The sequence below is a fragment of the Ictidomys tridecemlineatus genome, chromosome 15 (genome assembly GCF_052094955.1).
Source record: "Ictidomys tridecemlineatus isolate mIctTri1 chromosome 15, mIctTri1.hap1, whole genome shotgun sequence".
Lineage (NCBI taxonomy): Eukaryota > Metazoa > Chordata > Mammalia > Rodentia > Sciuridae > Ictidomys > Ictidomys tridecemlineatus.
Genome location: NC_135491.1, coordinates 18,166,522 through 18,188,787, shown reverse-complemented (window position 1 = coordinate 18,188,787; position 22,266 = coordinate 18,166,522). Strand labels below are relative to the sequence as shown.

Genomic DNA, 22,266 nt, shown 5'->3' with positions numbered 1-22,266 from the left:
ATCCATATATAGTAAATGTAGATCTGATAAAGTTTCACTAAAAATAAACTCTCCAGGCATTGTGGTGCATGGCTTTAATCCCAGCTATTCCTGAAATTGAGGAAGGAGAATCGAAAAGTTCAAGGCTAGTCTCAGCAACATAGCAAGACTCTGTCTCTGTCTCAAAAACAAAATGAACAAACAAACAAAAAAACAAGGCTGGGGTTGTAGCTCAGTGGTAGAGCGTTTGCCTAGCATGTGTGAAGCACTGGGTTTGATCTATGACTAAAAATATTTAAAAAAAAAAAACAAACCCACTCAAACTTTCTTTATTTGGCAGTTGTTTGTAGAACTGATTGAGATTTACAGAAAAGTGAGAAGATAGTACAGAGTTTCAAAGTATCCTCATACCTCATTTCCCCATTAACATTTTATATTAGTACAATATATACATAACAGGTAAAAACCAGTATTGATCCAGGCACTGTGGCGCACACCTATGATCCCAGCAGTTCAGCAAGCTGAGACTGGAGGATTACAAATTCAAAGCCAGTCTCAGCAACTTAGCAAGGCATTTAGCAAATCAGTGAGACCTTGTCTCTAATAAAAACAGGGCTGGGGATGTGTCTCAGTGGTTAAGCACCCCTGGGTTCAATTGCCAGTACAAAAAAAAATAATAATAACCTCATTATTAACTAAAGTCCCTTATTTTTTAGATTTCTTTATTTTTTTACCCAATATTATTTTCTTTTTTTTTTTTTAATTAATTGTAGGTGGACACAATATCTTTTTATTTTATTTATGTGGTGATGGGCATTGAACCCAGGGCCTCACATATCCGGGAAGAGTACTCTATCATTCAGCCCCAGCCCCAGCCCCCAATATTATTTTCTAAGATCTCATCCAGGATACCACATTACAACTCTTTGGCTGTGACAGTTCCTTAGTTTTCCCTTGTTTTTGATAACTTTCACAGTTTTAAGGAGTACTGGTCAAGTACTTTGTTGGATGCCCTACTATTGGAATTTGACATTTTTGTCATGATAAGACTGGGATTACGGGTTATTGGGAGAGATCAGTGATTAAGTGCCATTTTTAATCCATAGCAGGGGGCATAGGCTATCAATATGGTTGATGATTGTTGATATTGGCCTTGGTAACCTTGCTGTTAGGTTTCCCCACTGTAATTTTTTTCTTCCTCTTTCCATATTGTACATTTTATTTTTGTTTGTTTTGATACAAGAGATTGAACCCAGGGGTGTTTAGCCACTGAGCCATATCTTTTATTTTGAGACAGGGTTCATTATGTTGCCCAGGCTGCTCTTGAACTTTTGAGCTCAAGTGATTCTCTTGTCTTAGACTCCTGAGTAGTTGGGTCTATAGACCTGTGCCACCATGCATGGTTCTTCTCCCCCTTAAATTATTATTTATTCAGTCATTTATATCTATGTGCACTTGTTAACATTGAATATATTTTTTTTCTTTGGGTTATAATTCAATATTACTTTATTTTGTTGCTCAAGTTGTTCTAGCTTTGGCTCTTGGGAGTTCTTGCAGTTGGCTCTGTGTTCTTTTGATGTACCCTCATCAATGTGTGGCTATTTTAAGTAGTTCCTTACTTTCTGGCTGTACAAGATGTTTCAGAAATATTTTATGTTTCCGGCTCCTAGAATAAGCCAGTTCTCTCTTTCTCTCTCTCTCGTAATTTTTTTTATAGTTGTAGATGGACAAAATGCCTTTATTTTTATGTGGTGCTAAGGATTAAACCCAGTGCCTCCTCACTCATGCTAGGCAGAGCACTTTGCCAGTGAGTTACAGCCCTAGCCCAAGCCATTTCTCTTGAATCCTAGTTTCTTTTATTGAACAGTGATTTTATAAAATCAAGTCTGTGTAGGCATGCAACTGGGGTGTTGTTTTAGGCCCTCTTAGCTGACATAACAGAAAATAAATGTTTATATAAGTCTCTGAAGGTTTCTATATATCTATTTTTAACCATCTCTAACTATTGTAAGCTAAACATGAAGTTCATGTTAAACTGTAGTTCGTTACTACATGAAGCATTTTAGCTTCTTGGTGTGTAAACTCCCAGATTGTTCAAAACCTTGCTCCCACATTTGCCCTCCATGTACTTAATGTAAGCTTTCCTTTCATTTTAAAAATGTTTTGAAGTGACGGTTTAGAAAAGGATGCCCATTATTGCTGCTTCTATTTGGTTATTCTACTGCTTAGCCTGCACAATAAGAAAAGGAAAATATTGGCTTAAGAATTGAGAAAGGAACTGGGGTATATAGTTCACTGGCAAAGTGATTGCCTAGTATATATGATACCCTGGGTTCGATCCCCAACACTGAATAAACATTGGGGAGCTGGACACAGTGATGTACACCTATCCAGGAATTTGAGACCATCCTGGGCAACATAGAAAGACCCTGTCTCAAAGGAGGGAAAGGAAAAAACAAACTGGTCATTTACATGCAATATAGTTGGTTGTCTACATAGAAAACTCTATAAAGGGGCTGGGGATGTGGTTCAAGTGGTAGCGTGCTCACCTGCCATGCGTGCGGCCTGGGTTCGATCCTCAGCACCGCATACAAATAAAGATGTTGTGTCTGCCGAAAATTAAAAAAAAAAAAATTAAAATTCTCTCTTTCTCTCTCTCTCTCTCTCTCTCTCTCTCTCTCTCTCTCTCTCAAAAAAAAGAAAACTCTATAAAGAATCTATAGACAAATGATTAGAAATGTTAGTTTACCAATGCTGCATTTCTATATGCAACATCAAGTATTTAGAAAATGTAATTTAAAAGTAGATAAACTAAGCTGGGTCTGATTAGCAGTAGTCCTCCGTAGTCTCAACTATTCCGGAGAACAATACGGATCACTTGAGAATAGGAGTTCCAGACTAACCTGGGCAACTTAGTGTGAGAAAGATAAGAGGGGCTGGGATTGTGGCTCATTGGTGGAGTGCTTGCCTAGCATTCATGGGGCACTAGATTCGATCCTCACCACCACATAAAAATAAAGATATTGTGTCCACCTAAACTAAAAAATAAATTAAAAAAAAAACAGAATAGAGCAAAAGAATAGAGAAATATATACATATATAACTAATTATAACAGATAATTAAGTATAAAAACATAAAACAGGATAAAGTACCTGAGAATGAATCTTAAGATGTATAAGACCCAATACAGTAAGTAAATGACTGTTGGAAATAAAAGAAGGTAACATAATGAAAGGAGAAAAGGAGGCACAGTGACACACGCCTGTTACCTCAGCAACTTAGTGAGACCATATCTCAAAAATAAAAAAGGCTGAGGATGTGGCTCAGTGGAGAGCACCTTTGGTTTCAGTCCCTAGTACCATACCAAAGAAAAGACAGAGACTGAGACTGAATTGGAAGTCCCAATATTGTCATTTTTTTCCAAATTATAGATTCAGTGCAATGCCAACTAAAATCTCATCAGGGATTTTATTGAAACTTATTTAGCTGATTTTAAAATGCTTGTGAGGGATTTGGGGTGTATGTAGCTCAGTGATAGGTAGTGTACATGCTTAGCATGTGCAAGGCCCTGAGTTGAGTCCCTAGCACACACATAATACATACATATGTACTTATTACGTGCGCACACACACACAAAACTCATGTGGAGCTGAGCATGGTGGCATACACTGTAATCCCAGCAATTCAGGAGACCGAGGCAGGAGGGTCACAAGTTTAATGCCAGCCACAAAAAGTTAGCAAAGCCCTTAGCAATGTAGTGAGAGACCCTGTCTCAAAAAATAAAAAAGGGCTGGAGATGTGCCCCTGGGTTCAATCTCCAGTACCAATAAATAGACGGACTGGTTGATGATATATGGAAGAAAAGAACCTAAGGAGCCAAAACATTCCCAGGGAAGAGTAATTTGAGTAATTTGCTATAATAGATATCATGATTTAATATAAACTAAAATTAATTAGTATGTTCCTAGTGTAGGGATAAACAGGTCATTGCGACAGATTATATATCTCATGACAGTATTTTATACGCGTGTATATAGATACACACACACATATATGTATATATGAGCTGAAAAGAATAGATTAAGTAAAAAGTAGGGAAGTTGGTATCCTTGTGGGAAATTTTTTATGTCCTAAGTTAAGCAATATATTAAAATTAAGTCTAGGGGCTGGGGTTGTGGCTCAGTGGTAGAGTGCTTGCCTCACATGCGTGAGGCACTGGGTTCAATCCTCAGCACTGCATAAAAATAAATAAACAAAAGTATTGTGTCCATCTACAACTAAAAAAATATTTTTAAAAGATTAAGTCTAGGTGTAATAGGAAAAACTTTAAGCCTTATAGGAAGACATCTTCATCCTTAGGATTAGGGAACAATTTTCTTAAGACAAGTTCTTAACGGTAAAACAAAAGATTGAAACATTCAAATCCATTAAGTACTTTTGTCATCAAAAGATGTTATATGATGGATTAAATAACGGGCCATTGTGTAGGAATAAAGATTTGTGATAGTAAGATTTGTGATCTAGAATAAAAGCAAGATGTAATCAAAAAGGAATGGTAATCAGGCATTTTTTTCCTTAAAGGGAAATCCAAAAAGCAACACATAAATAAATATGTTTAACCCTACAGCTAATGTACAAATTTAGACATAAGACCACACAGCTAGATACATTTTACACTTACTAGTTGACAAAGCATTAAGTCTAGAGACGATGTGAATCAATAGGAACTCTCAGACCACCATTGTTGGAACTTAAATTGATTCAACCAAAGGGCATTTTCTTATAAAATGAATCAGAAGATAACCTAAGTCATATCCTTGAGGAAAGATTGGAAAGTTTTATATCCATAAGAGTTATTAAACAGTTTTTAGGATAACTTGAGTAATAAAGGAGAATCTCAGCTTAATAATTTTCTATTATTTCTTAAAATATCGTGCATAAAGATAAATTATACCACTAAAAAAGGATCTTCATTGTTGAATTTCCCCACCTAGAACATAATGTTGAACAACTAAATGCAGTACACTTTTAAAATGTTATTCCTCTGTTAAAATGGTATCTCCAGAGGGATATAAAAGCTATTCACTAGAATCTACTAAAATTTGGCCATATTTGTGTTGTGGCTAATGTTAGCATGCAAACTGTTTAAACAGATTGTTTCAATGCTCATAGGTTTATGGAATGCATTTTATCCATTGTTCACTGTTTATCCTTGCTAAACATTAAATATTCTGAATTAGTTGTTTGTGACAGAAATAGGAAAATTATGGGCTGGGGATATAGCTCAGTTGGTAGAGTGTTTGCCTTGCATGCACAAGGCCCTGGGTTCAATCCCTAGCACCACAAAAAAATAAAAATAAATAAAATAAATAAATGCTGTTCTGGGATTCTGGGATATCTATTGAAAAAAAAAGTAGGACAATTAACTACATTTGTTCAGAATTTCTTGATGTTCATAACTACTTACTGTTCTTAAATTTAACAGCCAATTGTTTGGGGAAGAAGATGCTGATCAGGAAGTGTCACCTGATAGAGCTGACCCTGAAGCTGCATGTGAGTAAACTATTTGACACATTTTCTTTTAAAAAAATTTTTTTTTAAAGAGAGAGAATTTTTAATGTTTATTTCTTAGTTCTCTGCGGACACAACATCTTTGTTGGTATGTGGTGCTGAGGATCGAACCCGGGCCGCATGCATGCCAGACGAGCGCGCTACCGCCTGAGCCACGTTCCCAGCCCCTTAAAATATTTTTTTAGTTGTAGGTGGACACAATACCTTTATTTTATTTATATGTGGTGTTGAGGATCAAACCTAGCATAACTTACATGTGCTAGGCGAGCCACATCCCCAGCCCCTCGACGTGTTTTCTTATTGTGGCTGCTGTCTTTATTTTGTTGATTTGACATTGATAGCTTAAGAGAAAAGTGATAGTTTTTTTTTTTTTTTAATGTTCTTAAAATATGTTGTTTCAACTTTAAAACAGTGTTTACCAAAAAGATGCTTTCATTTTATCAGGATAGAGGGAACTATATCAGTTAGGAGTTGTTCCCAGGAGCATTCTTTCAACTATTATACATGTGACCTTCAAGGGAGGCACAAAAAGATGCTGATAACTTTTTTATTTTCCTTTCTTCTTGAACTTAGAATGTGTTGCTTTTGAGTGACTTCTGTGAGTGACATTTTCCCCCCACATGTAAGAGGTCAGTTTTACACTGAAAATAAAAATACTATTGTTTTATAGGGGAACCAACAGAAGCTGAAGCCAGAGCTCGAGCATCAAATGAAGATGGTGACATAAAACGTATTTCCACAAAGGAATGGGCAAAATCAACTGGTTATGATCCAGTTAAACTTTTTACCAAGGTTAGGTTTACTTTTTTTTCTTTTTCCCCTGGGGATTTAACCTAGGCGTACTTTACCATGAACCACAGCCCCAATCCTTTTCATATTTTCAGATAAGGTCTCACTGACTTGCTTAGGACCTTGCTTAGTTGCTGAGGCTGGTCTCAAACTTGTGATCCTCCTGTCTTAACCTCTTGGGTTGCTGAGATTATAGGCATACACTACTCTGCCCAGCCTAGGTTTATTTTCTTTATAATTGTGGATAGATCTATTAATCTGATTGTGTTTGTTTTAAACCAATACATAGAATTGAATTAAACTTTTTTGTACATATATGCTAACGTCCTAACAAAATGACTGATGTAGTCAGTCAGCACATGCAAGTTTGGAAATTTTAGTGCCTATACTAAATATCAGTTTAGTATCTCTCCAGGAGGTAAATATAGAAGCTTGCTTCTGTCCCCCTCTTTGTTGTCTTTTGCTGTCACAGAAGTTGGTTTTCTTTATAAACAATTTTGGTTTAATCCCTTTTTTCTCTTCTTATTCAAATCATCTGTTAGCAGTTTTGACTTGATATGTTCTAAATCCCCCTTGAATCTTAAATTGCTTTTTCTCATTAGTATAATATGCAGGATAGTTCTAGAAAGCTCTACAGGCTTTTAAAATTGAATCTGCCTAAGTATTGCTCAGCTAGGCCCTTAGTTCTAAGTTTTTCTATTTTTTTCTTCTTTGACTCTGTGGCAAATTATTACAGTAGATACTTGAAACTTTCTCAGTTTTTCTTAAATTGACTAATGCATTCTTGCCACCCTAAGGACATGGTCTTAAGCTTATAGTAAGAGGTTTGTAGCCATTGGACATAATTTACCTACCTGTTGAGAATATCTCACTTGACTGCAGGCTATTATCTTTTTGTTCCTGTGGAAGATAAACCTCTTTTGGTAAAGGCAGACTTTTCCAGAGGGCATTTTTCTTTGGCTTTGTACCTTGTTCTTCAAACAGTTTTTCTCCTCTGCTTTGTGTCTTGGATCTTTGTTGGCTCCTTCTGTCTGTTTACAATTTGCATAGGTCCCACTATCTTAAGCAAATGGGCTACTGCTCACTCCAACTTATATTCACTTCTGTATGTTAAGAAAGGTTGTCTCTCTTAAGCCTGTCAACGTTTATTTTACCACAAAGCCTTTTTCTCGAAAAATTATTTTTATTTATTTATTTTTAAAGAGAGAGAATTTTTAATATTTATTTTTTAGTTTTCGGCGGACACAACATCTTTGTTTGTGGTGCTGAGGATTGAACGCACGCATGCAGGCGAGCACGCTACCGCTTGAGCACATCCCCAGCCTTGTTTTTATTTCTGATATACTTAAATGCACTAAACACTGTGGACAGCATTAATAGTATTCTTAACACTTATTTTCATTGTAATCTGAGCAACATTTGAATACCAGAATAATCTGAGTACATCTACAGTCTCTTCTTGAGCAGGTAAATTTAAGCATCTTGTTTGTGTTGGACACTTCTATAAGTATTGGGGACTTAGGAGTGAACAAGACACAAGAACACCTTGCTGTAGATAGGAAATCAAACAGTGAACAATTAATTCCAGATTCACTGTTTAATGATATTAAGTTTGGATGATTTTGAATTCCTGAGTTCCAACAGGTTCAAAAGAGGTTTTCTAGAGGAGGTGACATTTAAACTCAAAACTAGAAAGAATAAGGATGGGAATAGAAGTGCAACATGTACAAAAAATCTAAATTGAAAAACTGAAATCATTCTTGTTCAAGGGAAAAGTGGAAAGGGATAACAAAGTCAAGGTAACAACAGATTAGCCAAGGCTTTCTAGGCTGTGTTAAGGATGTTATACTGCACCAGTGGGAATTTATTGAGAGCATGTCTTGTAGGATCACCGTAAAGACATGGAGGGCGATGTAGTGTACCATTCTAAAACTCGATATTCATATTATAACTAATATGAGTCAGTACCCATGATTTTGTGTAGTGCCAAAGTAATACAAGGTACAAGCTATCTGTATTCACAGTGGAGCATGGAGAAGTAGACTCAACAAGACTTTGGATGTATACAGTGAGGAATCTGGAAAGATAACTTGGTTTCTCATTGGGCTGGTGAATAGAATGGACAGGTGAGGCAGAAAGTAAATTTGTGTGGGGGTTGGGGGAATAGGAGAAGGTAATACAGTCAGTTTTGAACTTATATAGATTGCTCTCGACCATCAGAGCAATGACAAGTTGTTCTGTAGGTAAGTAGGAGGTTTAGATGTGTTTGGGATCTGAGTTTATAGATTGGATTTAATTAATGGAAATGAGCATGATGTATTAGAGATGATGGGATAATGCAAAAGTAGGAAGGACTACTCTTGTCTGGCAGACTTTTCTCAGCCAAATGTTCAGTATCCTTTACTTTTTTTTTTTTTTTTTTTTTTGGTACCAGGGATTCAACTCAGGAGCAGTCAATCACTGAGTCACATCCCCAGCCCTTTTTTGTATTTTGTTTAGAGACAGTCTGGCTGAGTTACTTAAGGCCTCACTAAGTTACTGAGGCTGGTTTTGAACCCGCAATTGTCCTGCCTCAACCTCCCAAGCCGCTGAGATTACAGGTGTGCACCACCACGCCTGGCTACAAGTTGTTTTAGCCTCATGTGCTACCCATATCATATCATAATGAACTTAACTTCTTGCCTGTGTACTCATTTTAAATGTTACTATCTACCTTGTATTCTTTTTCTATGCCTTAGGTAGGTAAAACAAAAATCCTCATGGTTTTCAGCTTTGTGGCTTTCCTACTAAATATTATTGTCATTGTTTATATATTTAGCTTGTTTTCCAAAGATTAAAGATGAGTGGCTTTGATAGAAATTTTTATGATATTTCAATTTAGCTGAAGGTACATTCTTACCTGGTACCTTCAGTAAATGTATTGAATAAGTTAATCACAAATAGAAAAGGGTTTTAAGGGGATGTCCCTGTTCCCAAGAGCACTCTCCTAGTATGTGGGAAGCCCTGGGTCTCATCGCTCACACTACAAAAGGGAAAGAGAGATGGAGAGAACAATGATAAGGAAAAAGTAAAAATAATTAAAACACCTGAAATCCTACTATTTTTGTTTTTTGTTAGTCTATATGTGATAGTGTTTTATTATAATAATTGTGTTTGGGGATTTTGTACCTCCTTTTAGCTTTTATTTTTTTATTTTTTTTGCACATGTAAATATTTTAGAAGGGGGAAGGCACATTTCAGAGATGTTAGTGTTTATTAATCCCTTTAATTTGTATGATTTTGCTTCAGACTGAACTTTGGAGTTTTAGGGAACTTTGGGGGAGGTGGTTTAGGAGGTTCAGGCAGTCAGCATTCCCTTATCCTCACTTAACTTCTTCTGCCCTTAACTGTTTTACTGGTTTTAACTATTTTATATGTAGGGATTCTGTGTAAACATTTGAATATTTTTTTAATGGCTTTTGAAAATTGTTACTCTGCTTGCATTTGACATGTGTGATTTGTTTTGTTTTGTTTTTGTGGATTGTTTTTTGTTGTTTTATTTGTTTGGTATTGGGAATTAAACTCAGGGGCACTTGACCACTGAGCCATATCCTCAGCCCTCTTTTGTATTATATTTAGAGACAGGATCTCACTGAGTTGCTTAGCACCTCCACCTCCCTTTTGCTGAAGCTGGCTTTGAACTTGGCATCCTCCTGCCTAAACCTCCTGAGCTGCTGGAATTGTAGGCATGTGCTACCAACTACACCTGGCTTTGACATGTGTTTTTAAATCAGATTTCACAGTAAATCATCAATGAAATTTTAATGTATTTTATCAACTTCGGACTTGTAGGGCTCATGGGATTTATCTTTTCTTTTTTTTAAAGCTTTTTAAAGATGATATCAGGTATCTATTGACAATGGATAAACTATGGCGGAAAAGGAAACCACCTGTTCCATTGGACTGGGCTGAAGTACAGAGTCAAGGTAAAAAAAAAAAAAATACATTTTAATCCGGGCTGGGGCTATGGCTCAGTGGTAGAGTGCTTGCCTGGCATGTGTGAGGCACTGGGTACGATCCTCAGCATCACAAAAAAATAAGTTTATAAAATATTTTAAAGGGCTGGGGATATAGCTCAGTTGGTAGAGTGCTTGTCTCATATGCACAAGGCCCTGGGTTCAATCCCCAGCACCAAAAATAAATAAATAAATAAATGAAATAGTTTAAGAAAGAATTAAACCCTCCATTCCATCTTTTTTTTTTTTTTTTTTAATATTTATTTTTTAGTTCTCGGCGGACATAACATCTTTGTTGGTATGTGGTGCTGAGGATCGAACCCGGGCCGCTCGCATGCCAGGCGAGCGCTCTACCGCTTGAGCCACATCCCCAGCCCCTCCATTCCATCTTACGCTTTAAAAATATGTTTTATTTTTTGGAATACCTAAAGTAGAAATTACCTCACCAAAAATGTTTAAATACTGTATTTTTTTTTCGAAATTATGTTCATATATTCAGATAACATGAAGAAGAAAAATCATTAGATCTATACTCACATTGAGAAATAGTCATTATTAATATTTTAAGGAATGTTCTGATCATCTTAATTGTGCATACAGATACAAGTAGTCATGTATGTACACGTTACATAAATGGAGTCATATTATTTGTATATGCTTTGCAGAGGGATATGGATTGAACCCAGGTGTACTTTACCACTGAGCTACATCCCCAGTTCTTTTTGTGTTTTATTTTGAGAAAGGGTCTCACTGAGTTGCTGAGGCTGGCCTCAAACTTGAAGTCCTCTTGCCTTAGCTTCTCTTGTAGCTGGGATTACAGGTAGGCACCACCATGCCAAACACTGCTTTTATACTCTTGGCTTGCTTTTTTCAGTCGGTATTATTTAACTAGTCATTTGTTGATTAATATGTAGTTGCTTCATATGTTCCCTGAAACAGAGTGCATCTATATGTACATCTGTCTTTCTTCGTACCTCTGTAATTGTCTTTTTTTTTTTTAGATTTAAAACATATTTTAAAAAAATTTAAATGAAGGAAACTTTTAGTGACCACTTCCTTATTCTACTCTTCATTGACACATTGTGGTTCTAGTTCATGTGAACTGTATTGTAGTATTGCACAGCAGTGCAGAGCACACTGGAACTTAAAAGATCCCTGGAGATTTTAGTCACCACTTTGAAGCAGTTTTCAACAATATAAGATGCTTAATTTACTGGGAAAATTGAAGTATGATTCAATAGCTTCCATCTACTGAGTGATAACTATGTACTAGGCATAATGCTTATCATCTCTGTTATATCCATGAATCCCCCAATGCAAGTCCTGATGGCCTCGTACTTTTTCTATCAGTTTTAACAGTTTTCTTGTACAGATACTTGTACTGTAGTGATATAATTTTAATGAGATTTGCTTTATATGTAGACTAATAAGAATTGGTGTAGGATTGAATTTATTATGTAGAGCACATTAGAGAAATGATGCTTATTGAAATTTGTAATTTTTTTTTTTTTTTTTTGAGGAGAAGAATCCAATCCGTCAGATCAACAAAGTGAACCCCAGCTAGGTCTGAAAGACCAGCAGGTTCTAGATGTAAAGAGCTATGCAAGTCTTTTTTCAAAGAGCATTGAGACTTTGAGAGTTCATTTAGCAGAAAAAGGAGATGGAGCTGAGCTCATATGGGATAAGGTTAGTATTAAAAATGAGTATCATCTATTGCTTATGTATCTGATGTATAGTTCTTAATCTGTAATAGCAACTAGTATATTTTCTTTGTTTTTTTTAAGATATCATTTATTCTATCAGATTTTGAGGAAATATCTGTAATTTGGTATGGATGTTTTCATCTCTAGTTACTATATTAGTCAGATTCTTCTTTTTTCTTTTGACATTACTGGCAATTGAACCCAAGGCTTAGGCAAGCAAGTGCTGTACCACTGAGCTGTACCCCAGCCCTCCACTTTTGAAGTGTGAATTTTCTATAAATAAATTTGAGCAATATAATAAAACTTTTAGATTCTAGTAATACATTTATAATTATGTTGACTAGAAAAATAATGTGAATTTTTAGTGAAATGTTTTATTGATTTAACATTCTGTATAATACAGACTTATTTAAACTGATCATGAAATCTTTTCAAAATGACAGCTCATTGGCTGTGTATTTGATCTAGAAAGTAATAGAATTGCCTTTTTATTGAAATAGATATAGCTGTTCAGAGATTTAAGAGAAATACTTCTCAGTATAAAAAAACGAGATAATTCTTAAAGTTAAAAATAATATTTAATAGTGCTCTGCAGTTAGATATTGTATTTTGAGTTCATTTTACTTAATTTTAATTGTAGTTAGGGGATTTTAAAAGAGTCAGACCAGTTTTAGAATTCCAAGATACCTTTCTGTGCACAAATTTTGGAACTTTGTTTAATCAGATACCTAAAATAAAGCTGGTAAATTTAAGTTCTTGAGGTCTTTGGAGGTGGGGGGTATTACTGGAGATCGAATCCAGGAATGCTTTACCTCTGAGCTGTATCCCTAGCTCTTTTTGAGGCAGAATCTCTCTAAGTTGCTGAGGCTGGCCTCGCACTTTCTTTTTTCTTTTCCTTTTCTTTCTTTCTTTTTTTTTTTTTTTTTTTAGAGTCTTCAATTTCAGTTTTTCTAAAATATGTAACATCATTTAATGTGGCCTTGAATTTTCTATCCTTCTGCCTTAGCATCTCAAGTCGCTGGGATTACTGGCATGCATTACTGCACCTGGCTCTTGAGGCTTTTTGTTTGTATTTTATGGTTGCAGGATTGAATCCAGAGGCACTCAACCATTGAGCTACATTCCCAATCGTTTTTTGTTTTTATTTTGTTTTATTTATTTAATTTTGAGGAAGGATCTTGCTAAGTTGCCCAGTCTGGCCTTGAACTTGCTATCCTCCTGCCTCAGCCTCCTGAGTCACTGAAATTATAGATATGCACCATTATACATTAATCTTTTTGGTTTACATGATACTAAGGGTAGTTTTTCAAATATTTTCATTGTTCTAGATATTTGGAAAGTTTTTTTCTTTTTTAATCTGTCACAGGGGCTAAAAAAGGGAACTTTTGGATGAGAATTTTTATCTTCTTTGGTAAAGTCCTTTTGATACCTAATGGGTATCATAAGCCAGTTGCCTTGGAAATTCCTCATGACACTATTGATAATGTGAAATATTCTTACTCATCCTTAGCACAACCTTGTGAGATGCTCAGGAAGGTTGATTTGTCTGAAGTTGCACTGCCAGTTAATAAGTACATGAAGGAACTCACTTCCTAACAGCTCTTTTTCTTTTTTCTTTAAGAATAAAAAAGCATCTTCTTACAGAGAGAGAGAGAGAGACAGTTACATCTCAACTCAAGAATTTACCAGAAAATAGAAGTAGAAACAGTCATGACAGGGAGTAGCATTTTGAATTTGGAGATGAACTAGGTATATGGTGATAAATAAATGTTAAACTCTGAGCCTTTGCTCCAGGAATTACTCTGGGCCATGCAAAAATAGCATTTTTCTTTAAGGGTGTTCATCCTTATTAGCTGAAAAGTGACCCAAAGGCTGAATAAAATATTAACATGGCTTGGTTAAGTCCTTTTTCAGCAGATCCACTGAACTAGAGCTGACTCCTTCAGCTCTAGTTTTGTACACTGAAGAATTCTGCACAGGGTATTGCTAGTAAAAAGGACATATCCAAAATGTTTTCTTCCATCCTGTTATATCTTCTTAATTCAAAGCAGAAAGCCTTACCGAAATCTAATTAAAGAGTCTAGGATATGGCCTCAAGAAAAATGCAAATTATAAAGAGAAAACTTTGATCATGTTTCGTTATCTGAAGACACAGCACACATGGGTGAGTGGTGTATCTATGAAGGGAGTTTGGAGGAGGAGAGCCCAAAGTAGTAGTCCAGGTCTTTCTGAGACTTTAATGAAACTGTTTTGTCAAGCAGCCTGTGTCTTTGCCTGGATTCTGTGCTTGTCCAGCAATTATCTCATTACTAACTAGTGAACCCAGGAAAGGGTTGCCATCATCAATTAATGGAATTGGGATTCTCGTGTATTATGTTCTTGGTCCCCAGTGCATTTGTTTAAGCATGAGCAGTCTCCTAGAAGCAAGGTAGTTCTTGATGTTCTTTTTTGACTATTCTTGGACCAGAAGTCATAAGCCCCTGTCCCTTTTATCCAATCTCCATGCTACTTACCTGAGAGTAGCCTCTCTTTCGTGACTACCTCTTGTTCTGGTTAATTGTCTACAATATTATACATATGTGAAGGTACTCTTGTGAAAGTAGTACTAGTCAAGCTAGTGAGTTCATGGGAAGACTTGTTAAATAATTTATATTATTGGCAGGATGACCCATCTGCAATGGATTTTGTCACTTCTGCTGCAAATCTCAGGATGCATATTTTCAGTATGAATATGAAGAGCAGGTTTGATATAAAATGTAAGTTGTTTTGTATTTCATTTGTATCATCAAAACCTCAAAGTTGTTTTTTCTTTTTTAACAGCTAAACATGTTCATCTTTTTCCCCCCACAGCAATGGCAGGGAACATTATTCCTGCTATTGCTACTACTAATGCAGTGATTGCCGGGTTGATAGTATTGGAAGGACTGAAGATTTTATCAGGAAAAATAGACCAGTGTAGAACTGTGAGTATTTCTGTTTGCCTTTTTTTATTCAAAGTCTTTTTAAAATTATAGGAGTTGATATAGTCAGTAGTAGAGCATTTGCTATGTATGTGCATGGCCCCGAAAGCAATCCTCAGCACACACACCCCAACTCCCAAAGTATAAAAAGCATGTAAAACAGACATTTTTTAAAATTTAAACAACAAAATTGATTTAAAGCAATGGAAAAACAATTGTTTCAGTTTCCTTGTGTGAGTGCGTGTTTAAGTAATCTTCCTGGAAATTTCAATAGAAAAGAAAGCACATTGACTTATTTTTATCTAATAAGTGAAAGCAGAAGCTAATTTGTTTCTAACATTTCCAGTTTTACCAAATTCTTGGGGAAATTTAGCATGAGATCTGCATATTAAAAAGATTTTCTAATTCTATGGTTTAAAAAAATGGTTATTCTTTGGTCATTGGTCTTTGGTCATTCTTTTTATTTTCTTTTAAGATTATTTTATTCTTTGATTAATTTTCAAGTCTGAAATCCTTACTACAGATATGTCCCACCATTTCTACTAGATCTGTGTTTTGTTTACTTAAGTGATTTATGGTTTTGTAACAATGTATTTTAGAATTGTAGCTATGACAGTTCAGGTACCTTGAAGTACATTACCTCATAGAGTACTTGTACTACCAACCTAGGATAACTTTTTCTTTTTGTGGTACTAGATATGGAACCCAGGGCCAGTGCATTCTAGGCAGCACTGTGCCACTGAGCTCCATCCCCATTGCTAGGACTACTTTTAAATTCTAGACTTTAGGTTTTCAACCCATTCGTGTTTAGACAGTAAATCTGCTTGGTTTCTTTCTTGCTGTGATGATTGATAGGAAAGACATTAGCCCTTCCACCAAACCCAGGGTCAAGATAATTCCTCTTGCTGTTTCTATTGGGAAGGTGTTTTTCTCTTTGCTCTCCCTCATTTCCAGGTTCTTAAAAGAGTTCTTGGGCTGGGGATGTGGCTCAAGCGGTAGCGTGCTCGCCTGGCGTGCATGTAGCCTGGGTTCGATCCTCAGCACCACATACAAACAAAGATGTTATGTCCACCGAAAACTAAAACATAAATAAATAAGTATTTAAAAAAAAAAAAAGAGTTCTTATATTAGTAAAGGATGGGCTAGGTGTGCCACTTGTCTGGGCACCACGGCATATACCTGTAATCCTAGTGGCACCAGAGGCTGAGGCAGAAGGATCACAACTTCAAAGTCAGCCTCAGCAACTTCATGAGGACCTAAACAACTTAGCGAGACCCTATCTCAAAATGAAAAGGGCCAGGAGTGGTTAAGTGCCCCTATGTTCAGTTCCTGGTATTAAAAAAAAAAAAAAAAAAGTCTAAACCAAAAAAAAAAAAAAAGTCTAAACCATTTGGATGTTCTGTTTGGTTCCTGCTTTCGTTATTGAGTTTGTCTTAGGAGGCTTTTCTTTCTTACCAGCTCAAAGAAACTTCCTAAAAAGTTCAAGTAACCAATACTTTTGCTACTGTTTATGTTCTCCTTTTTATGACAGTGTTGTAATCAAAGGACCCATTTACATTTTTAGTTGTAGGATGACACAGTACCTTTATTTTATTTTTTGTATGTGGTGCTGAGGATTGTCCCCAGTGCCTCACGCATGCTAGGCAAGTCCTCTACCTCTGAGCCACAACCCCAGCCCCAGGACTCATTCTTTTCAGGAATTTTGTAAAATGTCCAGCCTGCAATGGTATTCTTTTTTTTCTTTTTCAGAATTAACAATACATTCTTTATTTCATTGTTGTTTGGCAGAGCTGGGAATCTAACCCAGGGCCTAATGTGCTCAGAAAGCACTCTATTATTACTATACTACATCCTCAGCCTTTATGTATTTTTTAAGGTAACTTCTATGTTTTCATGAAATCTCAGGGTGAAGGAATGTGCAGTCATATAATCACTCCACCATCTTGATTCAATTCTTTTTTTGTTTGTTTGAGTGCCTGGGATTGAACTCAGGGGCACTGGACCACTGAGCCACATCCCCAGCCCTATTTTGTACCTTTTTATAGAGACTGGGTCTCATTGAGCTCCTTAGTACCTTGCTGTTGCTGAGGCTGGCTTTGATCTTGCTATCTTCCTGCCTCAGCCTCTGGAGCCACTGGGATTACAGGTGTGTGACACTGTGCTGATTTAATTCTATTTAAATGTTTACTTTGGCTGCCATAATTTTAATTTCTAAGAACTTCTTAAAATTTTTTCTTTCGAGCCCACAATCATAACTGATTGTCAAACTTACTTTATGTCAGTTTCCTGTAACATCCTTATGATTTCTTTGCTTGCTTGTTTCCATCTACCTCTTGGACTGTTGATACTTATATATGTGGATTTACTTTGTTCACATTTTTAAATGAATATTAAGATGGATTAATAATGTTTGCCTGGGTATTAACAGTAATACCTTTTTTGGAGTGAGGATTGGTCTGAGTGCCTTTACACAGACTGAGTACACAATCTGAGCTATATCCCTAATCCCAATTTTGTTTTATTATTACTTAGTATACTTAATCTTCCTGGCAAAGCCCAAAAATCAAAGAAATGTTTCCCCCATTTGTTTTCTAGTTTGCTTTCTAGCCCTGCTACATGACCAGTACTCACTGTAGGGAAAAGTTACAGAGGGCGACTCTACTGTCTCCAAGGATATACTCCTTTAAACTTGGGGGAATCTATACGGTTCTCTTTTAGAGTTAATGATTCTTAGTAGACATAGTGCTACATTGTAGACACATGGAAAATTTGTATCTAAGCTTCTTCTGTTCTTCTGACTTTGTTGTATTTGTTTAATGTTTGTAGTGTGCACCAAACTTCATAGTAGTTTAACGTTGGAACCTTCCCTAATTCAGTGTAATTTTTTAAAAATTGGTCTTGGTTTTTAATTTGTTTTTGAGGAGGAGATATTAGACAAATAGCATTAATACCAGTATCTTTCCCCTTTTGCCATAAATGTTATTTTAATTGTCCTAGGAAATTTGGAAAGGTGGTCACTTTTGTTCCATATATCTGTAAAAGCATTATCATTAATTGCAGAAGTGTGTTGGTCTTACAAAGAGGTTGACTTAAAGTAACTGAGAATAAAAACTATGAAGGACATCCAGAAGCTGATTTAATGATGATACCAGAGACAAATATGGCTATACTTATACTCTTGCTAAATTAATTAGCAGAAGCATGTGGAGTCGGTACAAAACAAATAGGTGTCTTTAGAGTAAACCCAGCTGTTTATATGGTAGCTAAATAGAAAAGAAGATTAAAAAACTACACTCTTTAAAAAGTTATGATTTTCCCGATCCTTGCCATCTCTAGAAGAGAATGTTTAAGTAATGTTGTTGTTATTTTTATTAATACACAAGATGATTTTTAGATTGGTATATAAAATTGTAATTCACATTTCTGATTCCTGCTTTTTGGTTTTTCTCCAAAGATTTTTTTGAATAAACAACCAAACCCAAGAAAGAAGCTGCTTGTGCCTTGTGCACTGGATCCTCCTAACCCCAATTGTTATGTGTGTGCCAGCAAGCCAGAGGTGACTGTGCGACTGAATGTCCACAAAGTGACTGTTCTCACCTTGCAAGATAAGGTGAGTTCAGGGGCCATTTCTGTTCCCTAAAACAAAAAAAATCCAAGTGTCTACTTTACAGCATATTACTAAATACCTGGTAACAAACTAAATACCAGGTAATTGCTCCGAAAATCTCTGAAGTGATTTGCTCTAATTTCCTGGATTATTTCACTATCTAAATTGCTGCACTTTTCTCTCTGATTCCAGAATATGTGCCTCCTATCCCAGGCACATAAGGTATAAATGTATTTGTCTGGAATATGTACCATAGGTGGCATAGTATCATGGCAGACAGACTTCTTTGCTCTTTATTTCCCACATAGTGAGTAAATTCTGATTTTTGTTCGTTTGTTTTGGTAATACTAGGCATTGAATCCCAGGACACTCTACCACTGAGATAAGTCTCCAGACCTTTTTATTTTTTTATTTTAATATAGGGTCTTACCTTGAGGCTGGCCTTAGACTTGTGATTCTCCTGTTTAGCCTCCCAAATAGTTCTGATTTTTTTTTTTTTTCCTTTTTGGATAAAGAAGTGTCTTCGCGGCTGGGGATATAGCTCAGTTAGTAGAGTGCTTGCCTCACATATAGAAGGCCCTGGGTTCAATCCCCAGCACCAAAACAAATACACAAACAAAAACAACAACAAAAAAAAAACTTAAAAAAAAAAATGTCTTTGAATAGTTTTGGCTATGGCCAAACCCACAAAGAGTTTTTTTTGTTTTGTTTTGTTTTATGGTAGTACTGACGATTGAACCTGGGATGCTAGACCACTAAACTTGACTATATTCCCAGGTTTTCTTTTTTCTCTTCTTGAGGCTGGCCTTAAAGTTGTGATTTTTTTGCCTTAGCTTTCCTACTAGCTGAGATTATAGTTACAGACTACTGCACTTGTCTCAGACAAGGTATTTTTATGAATTGTGAATACTTGACTAAGAATAACAAAGTTCTGTGTTTCCAGTGGAGCAAAATCCCAGTTAGTAGCTTTGTATTAAGGGTAGGGATAACTTGCAGAGTTCAGGTGCTCTAGATGTTGGACAGTACTCATCCCCACAAAATTAGGAGGCTCTTGTTAATTATTTATGAAATCTGAGACTTATAGATTTATGTAATATGACCTGATTCTGGATTCACTTATAGAGCAGGAGTATAAGAAATGGGGGTTTAAGATATAGTCTAAGCCCTGTGTGGTGATGCACACCTGGAATCATAGCTACTTGGGAGGCTAAGGAAGGAGCATCACAAATTGGAGGGGGCATCTTGGACAATTTAATAAGATCCTAATTCAAAATAAAGAAGGCTAAAGATGTAGCTTAGTGGTAGCAATGCTTGTCTATGAGTGAGGCACTGGGTTCAATCCTCTGTACCGTCTACCTTCCCCCTCCCACACAGGCGTACTATGCAAGAAAAAGATTTAGGTTCCTTCTAAATTGTCTAGATTACTTTCATTGAACTTTTTTATTTTTTAAATGGCTGAAAAGTGTCCCTTCCCACTTAGGGGAGCATTTTGGATTGTTCTCTGATTGAATCCATCACAGTGCTACATATTTACATACCTCTTGAGATAGGTGATTAAGCCTTTCCCAAAGTGGGTAGGGAATGACCTTCCTCCTAGAACTGGCTACATAGGGAAGACTAATTTGTAATCATATCTTAGGGAAGGCAGCAGATCTTGGTTAACTGGATATTGGAGGGTTGCTGCCCCCTTTTATTCCTAGGAATTATTATTGTTGAAAGTATTGATTTAGGATTAAAGATAATTCCTTTATTTGAGGGTAATTAGACCCCTAGAGAGATACTCCATATCAATTTTTAGGAGCTGGTAGTGATCAGAATATGATCACTTAGAACTATCTTCTAAACCTATATGGAATTTAGAAAAGATGAGGTCATCTGAGAATCAGGTTAGTAAGAATTTCTTTTCATCTGTCAAACCTTCTGTTACAGGGCTGGTATAGAAACTGGGATGAAATGTTAAGTTTGGAGTCCACTTCCTAATGTTCGGGGAAAGAAAATAGCAAGAGCCAATCAAGTAGTTCTTAAGTCCCATTTAGAGGAAGTTTGCTCTGATCTACATTTGTGGTTGAATATGGCTAACTCTCCAGTTTTTCCTAACTAGCCCCTTTATGAAAGGAGAAAGTAAGAGCCTTTATAGAAACAAATCTAGAGGTTTTTATTTATTTTTAAATGGTCTTTAATTGCCTGTATTAATATTTTTTAATCTTTTTTTTTCCTTATAGATAGTGAAAGAAAAATTTGCTATGGTAGCACCAGATGTCCAAATTGAAGATGGGAAAGGAACAATCCTAATATCTTCAGAAGAGGGAGAGACAGAAGGTATTATTGCATTTATCCACTCCCCTCATTTAGGGACATGAAATTATTGTGCACTCTAATGTGCTAAGTAACGTGTACTCTGTACTCCTCGAAGGAGAGCGGAGTACACATTATCTGTTCATTGCATATGTTACTCGGTTCCATGGTAATGGGGGTGACGTTTGGTCATGGAAGTGTTTTCCCATGGTGGTGTTTCCTTGATAGAGTCACCACAGCACAAATTTGGATGCTTCTAAATCTCGATACTAAGGGACTATTTCTTAATAACTCAGTGGACAGATTGTGACTGCAGTATTCTTGTCTGCTTCCAAGGAACCTCTTTTCCTGTGTCATGGAACCTGGAGGCTACGTTGGTAATGAGAAAACTTCTGGCTTTTAAATCAGTGGGGAGGGTAATCTTGAGTTTCTTGAGTGTTTTTTCTAAGAACGGGGAAGTCTTGATAGCCTGCTCCTGCTACACAGCAGAAAATGTTGGTGAAGTCAGTGCATAGTTTTAGCTCTCTAAGCTTTTGTAAGTTTTAAGCAAGGGCTAGGAATGTGGCCCAATGGTAAAATGCTTGCCTAGTATGCACAAAACCCTAGGTTGGCTCCTGAGTACCTCCACTTCCCCTCCTCAAAAAAAAAAAAAAGAAAGAAAGAAAGAAAGAAAGAAAAGAAAAGAAAAGAAAAAAAAATCAAGCAGCTTATTACTTTTGTTAAAGTATTTATTAGAAGTTAAGGTAGAATACATTTGATTGAATTCTGTTGAAGCTTCTGTAGTAAGAATTGCATTGTAATTAGACCTCCTTCAGATTTTAATCAGTCTGATTAGAAAGTTCCCACATTCCTTCTGCCATTTTTATATCTCATTTCTTGGGTTACCAGTTGATTCTTCCATGTCCCAGTTCTTAACCAGTGTACCATTATTATTTCCTGTGTGTCGGCTTATTTATCACCTATTTGTCTAGTGGTCATTTATTCACTATTCTTTGCCAGGTGCTAACAGGGATTCAAATATTAACCTTTCTTTAAGGCTTAATGTCAGGATACTTGGTATAATTGCTTGTTGAGAATTGTTTGGGATATTAGATCATATGTAATTGGAGGCCATATATTGGCTGGGTGCCAGTCTATTACAGGAGTTCACTTGAATATTCAAGTCCCATTTTAGCCAACTGTCCTCATCCTAAAGAAGTTTTGGTTTGTGATATGTTGTCCCCTTAGTTTTCACTAGTTCTTTCAGATGTTAGTTTAAAAATGGAGGGCTAGGGATGTATCTCAGTATATGGTGCTTGCCTAGCATGCATGAGACTTTGGGTTTGATTCCAGCACACACACACCCCAAAAAAAAACCAAAAAAAAA

At 36.2% G+C, this 22,266-nt stretch overlaps 1 protein-coding gene across 4 annotated transcripts in view; it reads left to right on the top strand.

Moving 5' to 3' along the window:
* Positions 1 to 22,266, top strand: part of Uba2 (ubiquitin like modifier activating enzyme 2) — a 52,392-nt gene that overhangs the window by 21,045 nt on the left and 9,081 nt on the right. For all 4 annotated transcript variants that reach the window (XR_005731142.2, XM_040278877.2, XM_005330618.4 and 1 more), the window contains 8 exons: positions 5,466 to 5,533; positions 6,222 to 6,343; positions 10,206 to 10,305; positions 11,855 to 12,021; positions 14,701 to 14,794; positions 14,889 to 15,001; positions 18,453 to 18,608; positions 20,828 to 20,924. Coding sequence is in view for 3 of the 4 variants with exons in the window: in XM_040278877.2 (XP_040134811.2) it covers positions 5,466 to 5,533; positions 6,222 to 6,343; positions 10,206 to 10,305; positions 11,855 to 12,021; positions 14,701 to 14,794; positions 14,889 to 15,001; positions 18,453 to 18,608; positions 20,828 to 20,924 (917 nt within the window). In the remaining variant the exon portion in view is untranslated. The remainder of the gene's footprint in view (positions 1 to 5,465; positions 5,534 to 6,221; positions 6,344 to 10,205; positions 10,306 to 11,854; positions 12,022 to 14,700; positions 14,795 to 14,888; positions 15,002 to 18,452; positions 18,609 to 20,827; positions 20,925 to 22,266) is intronic.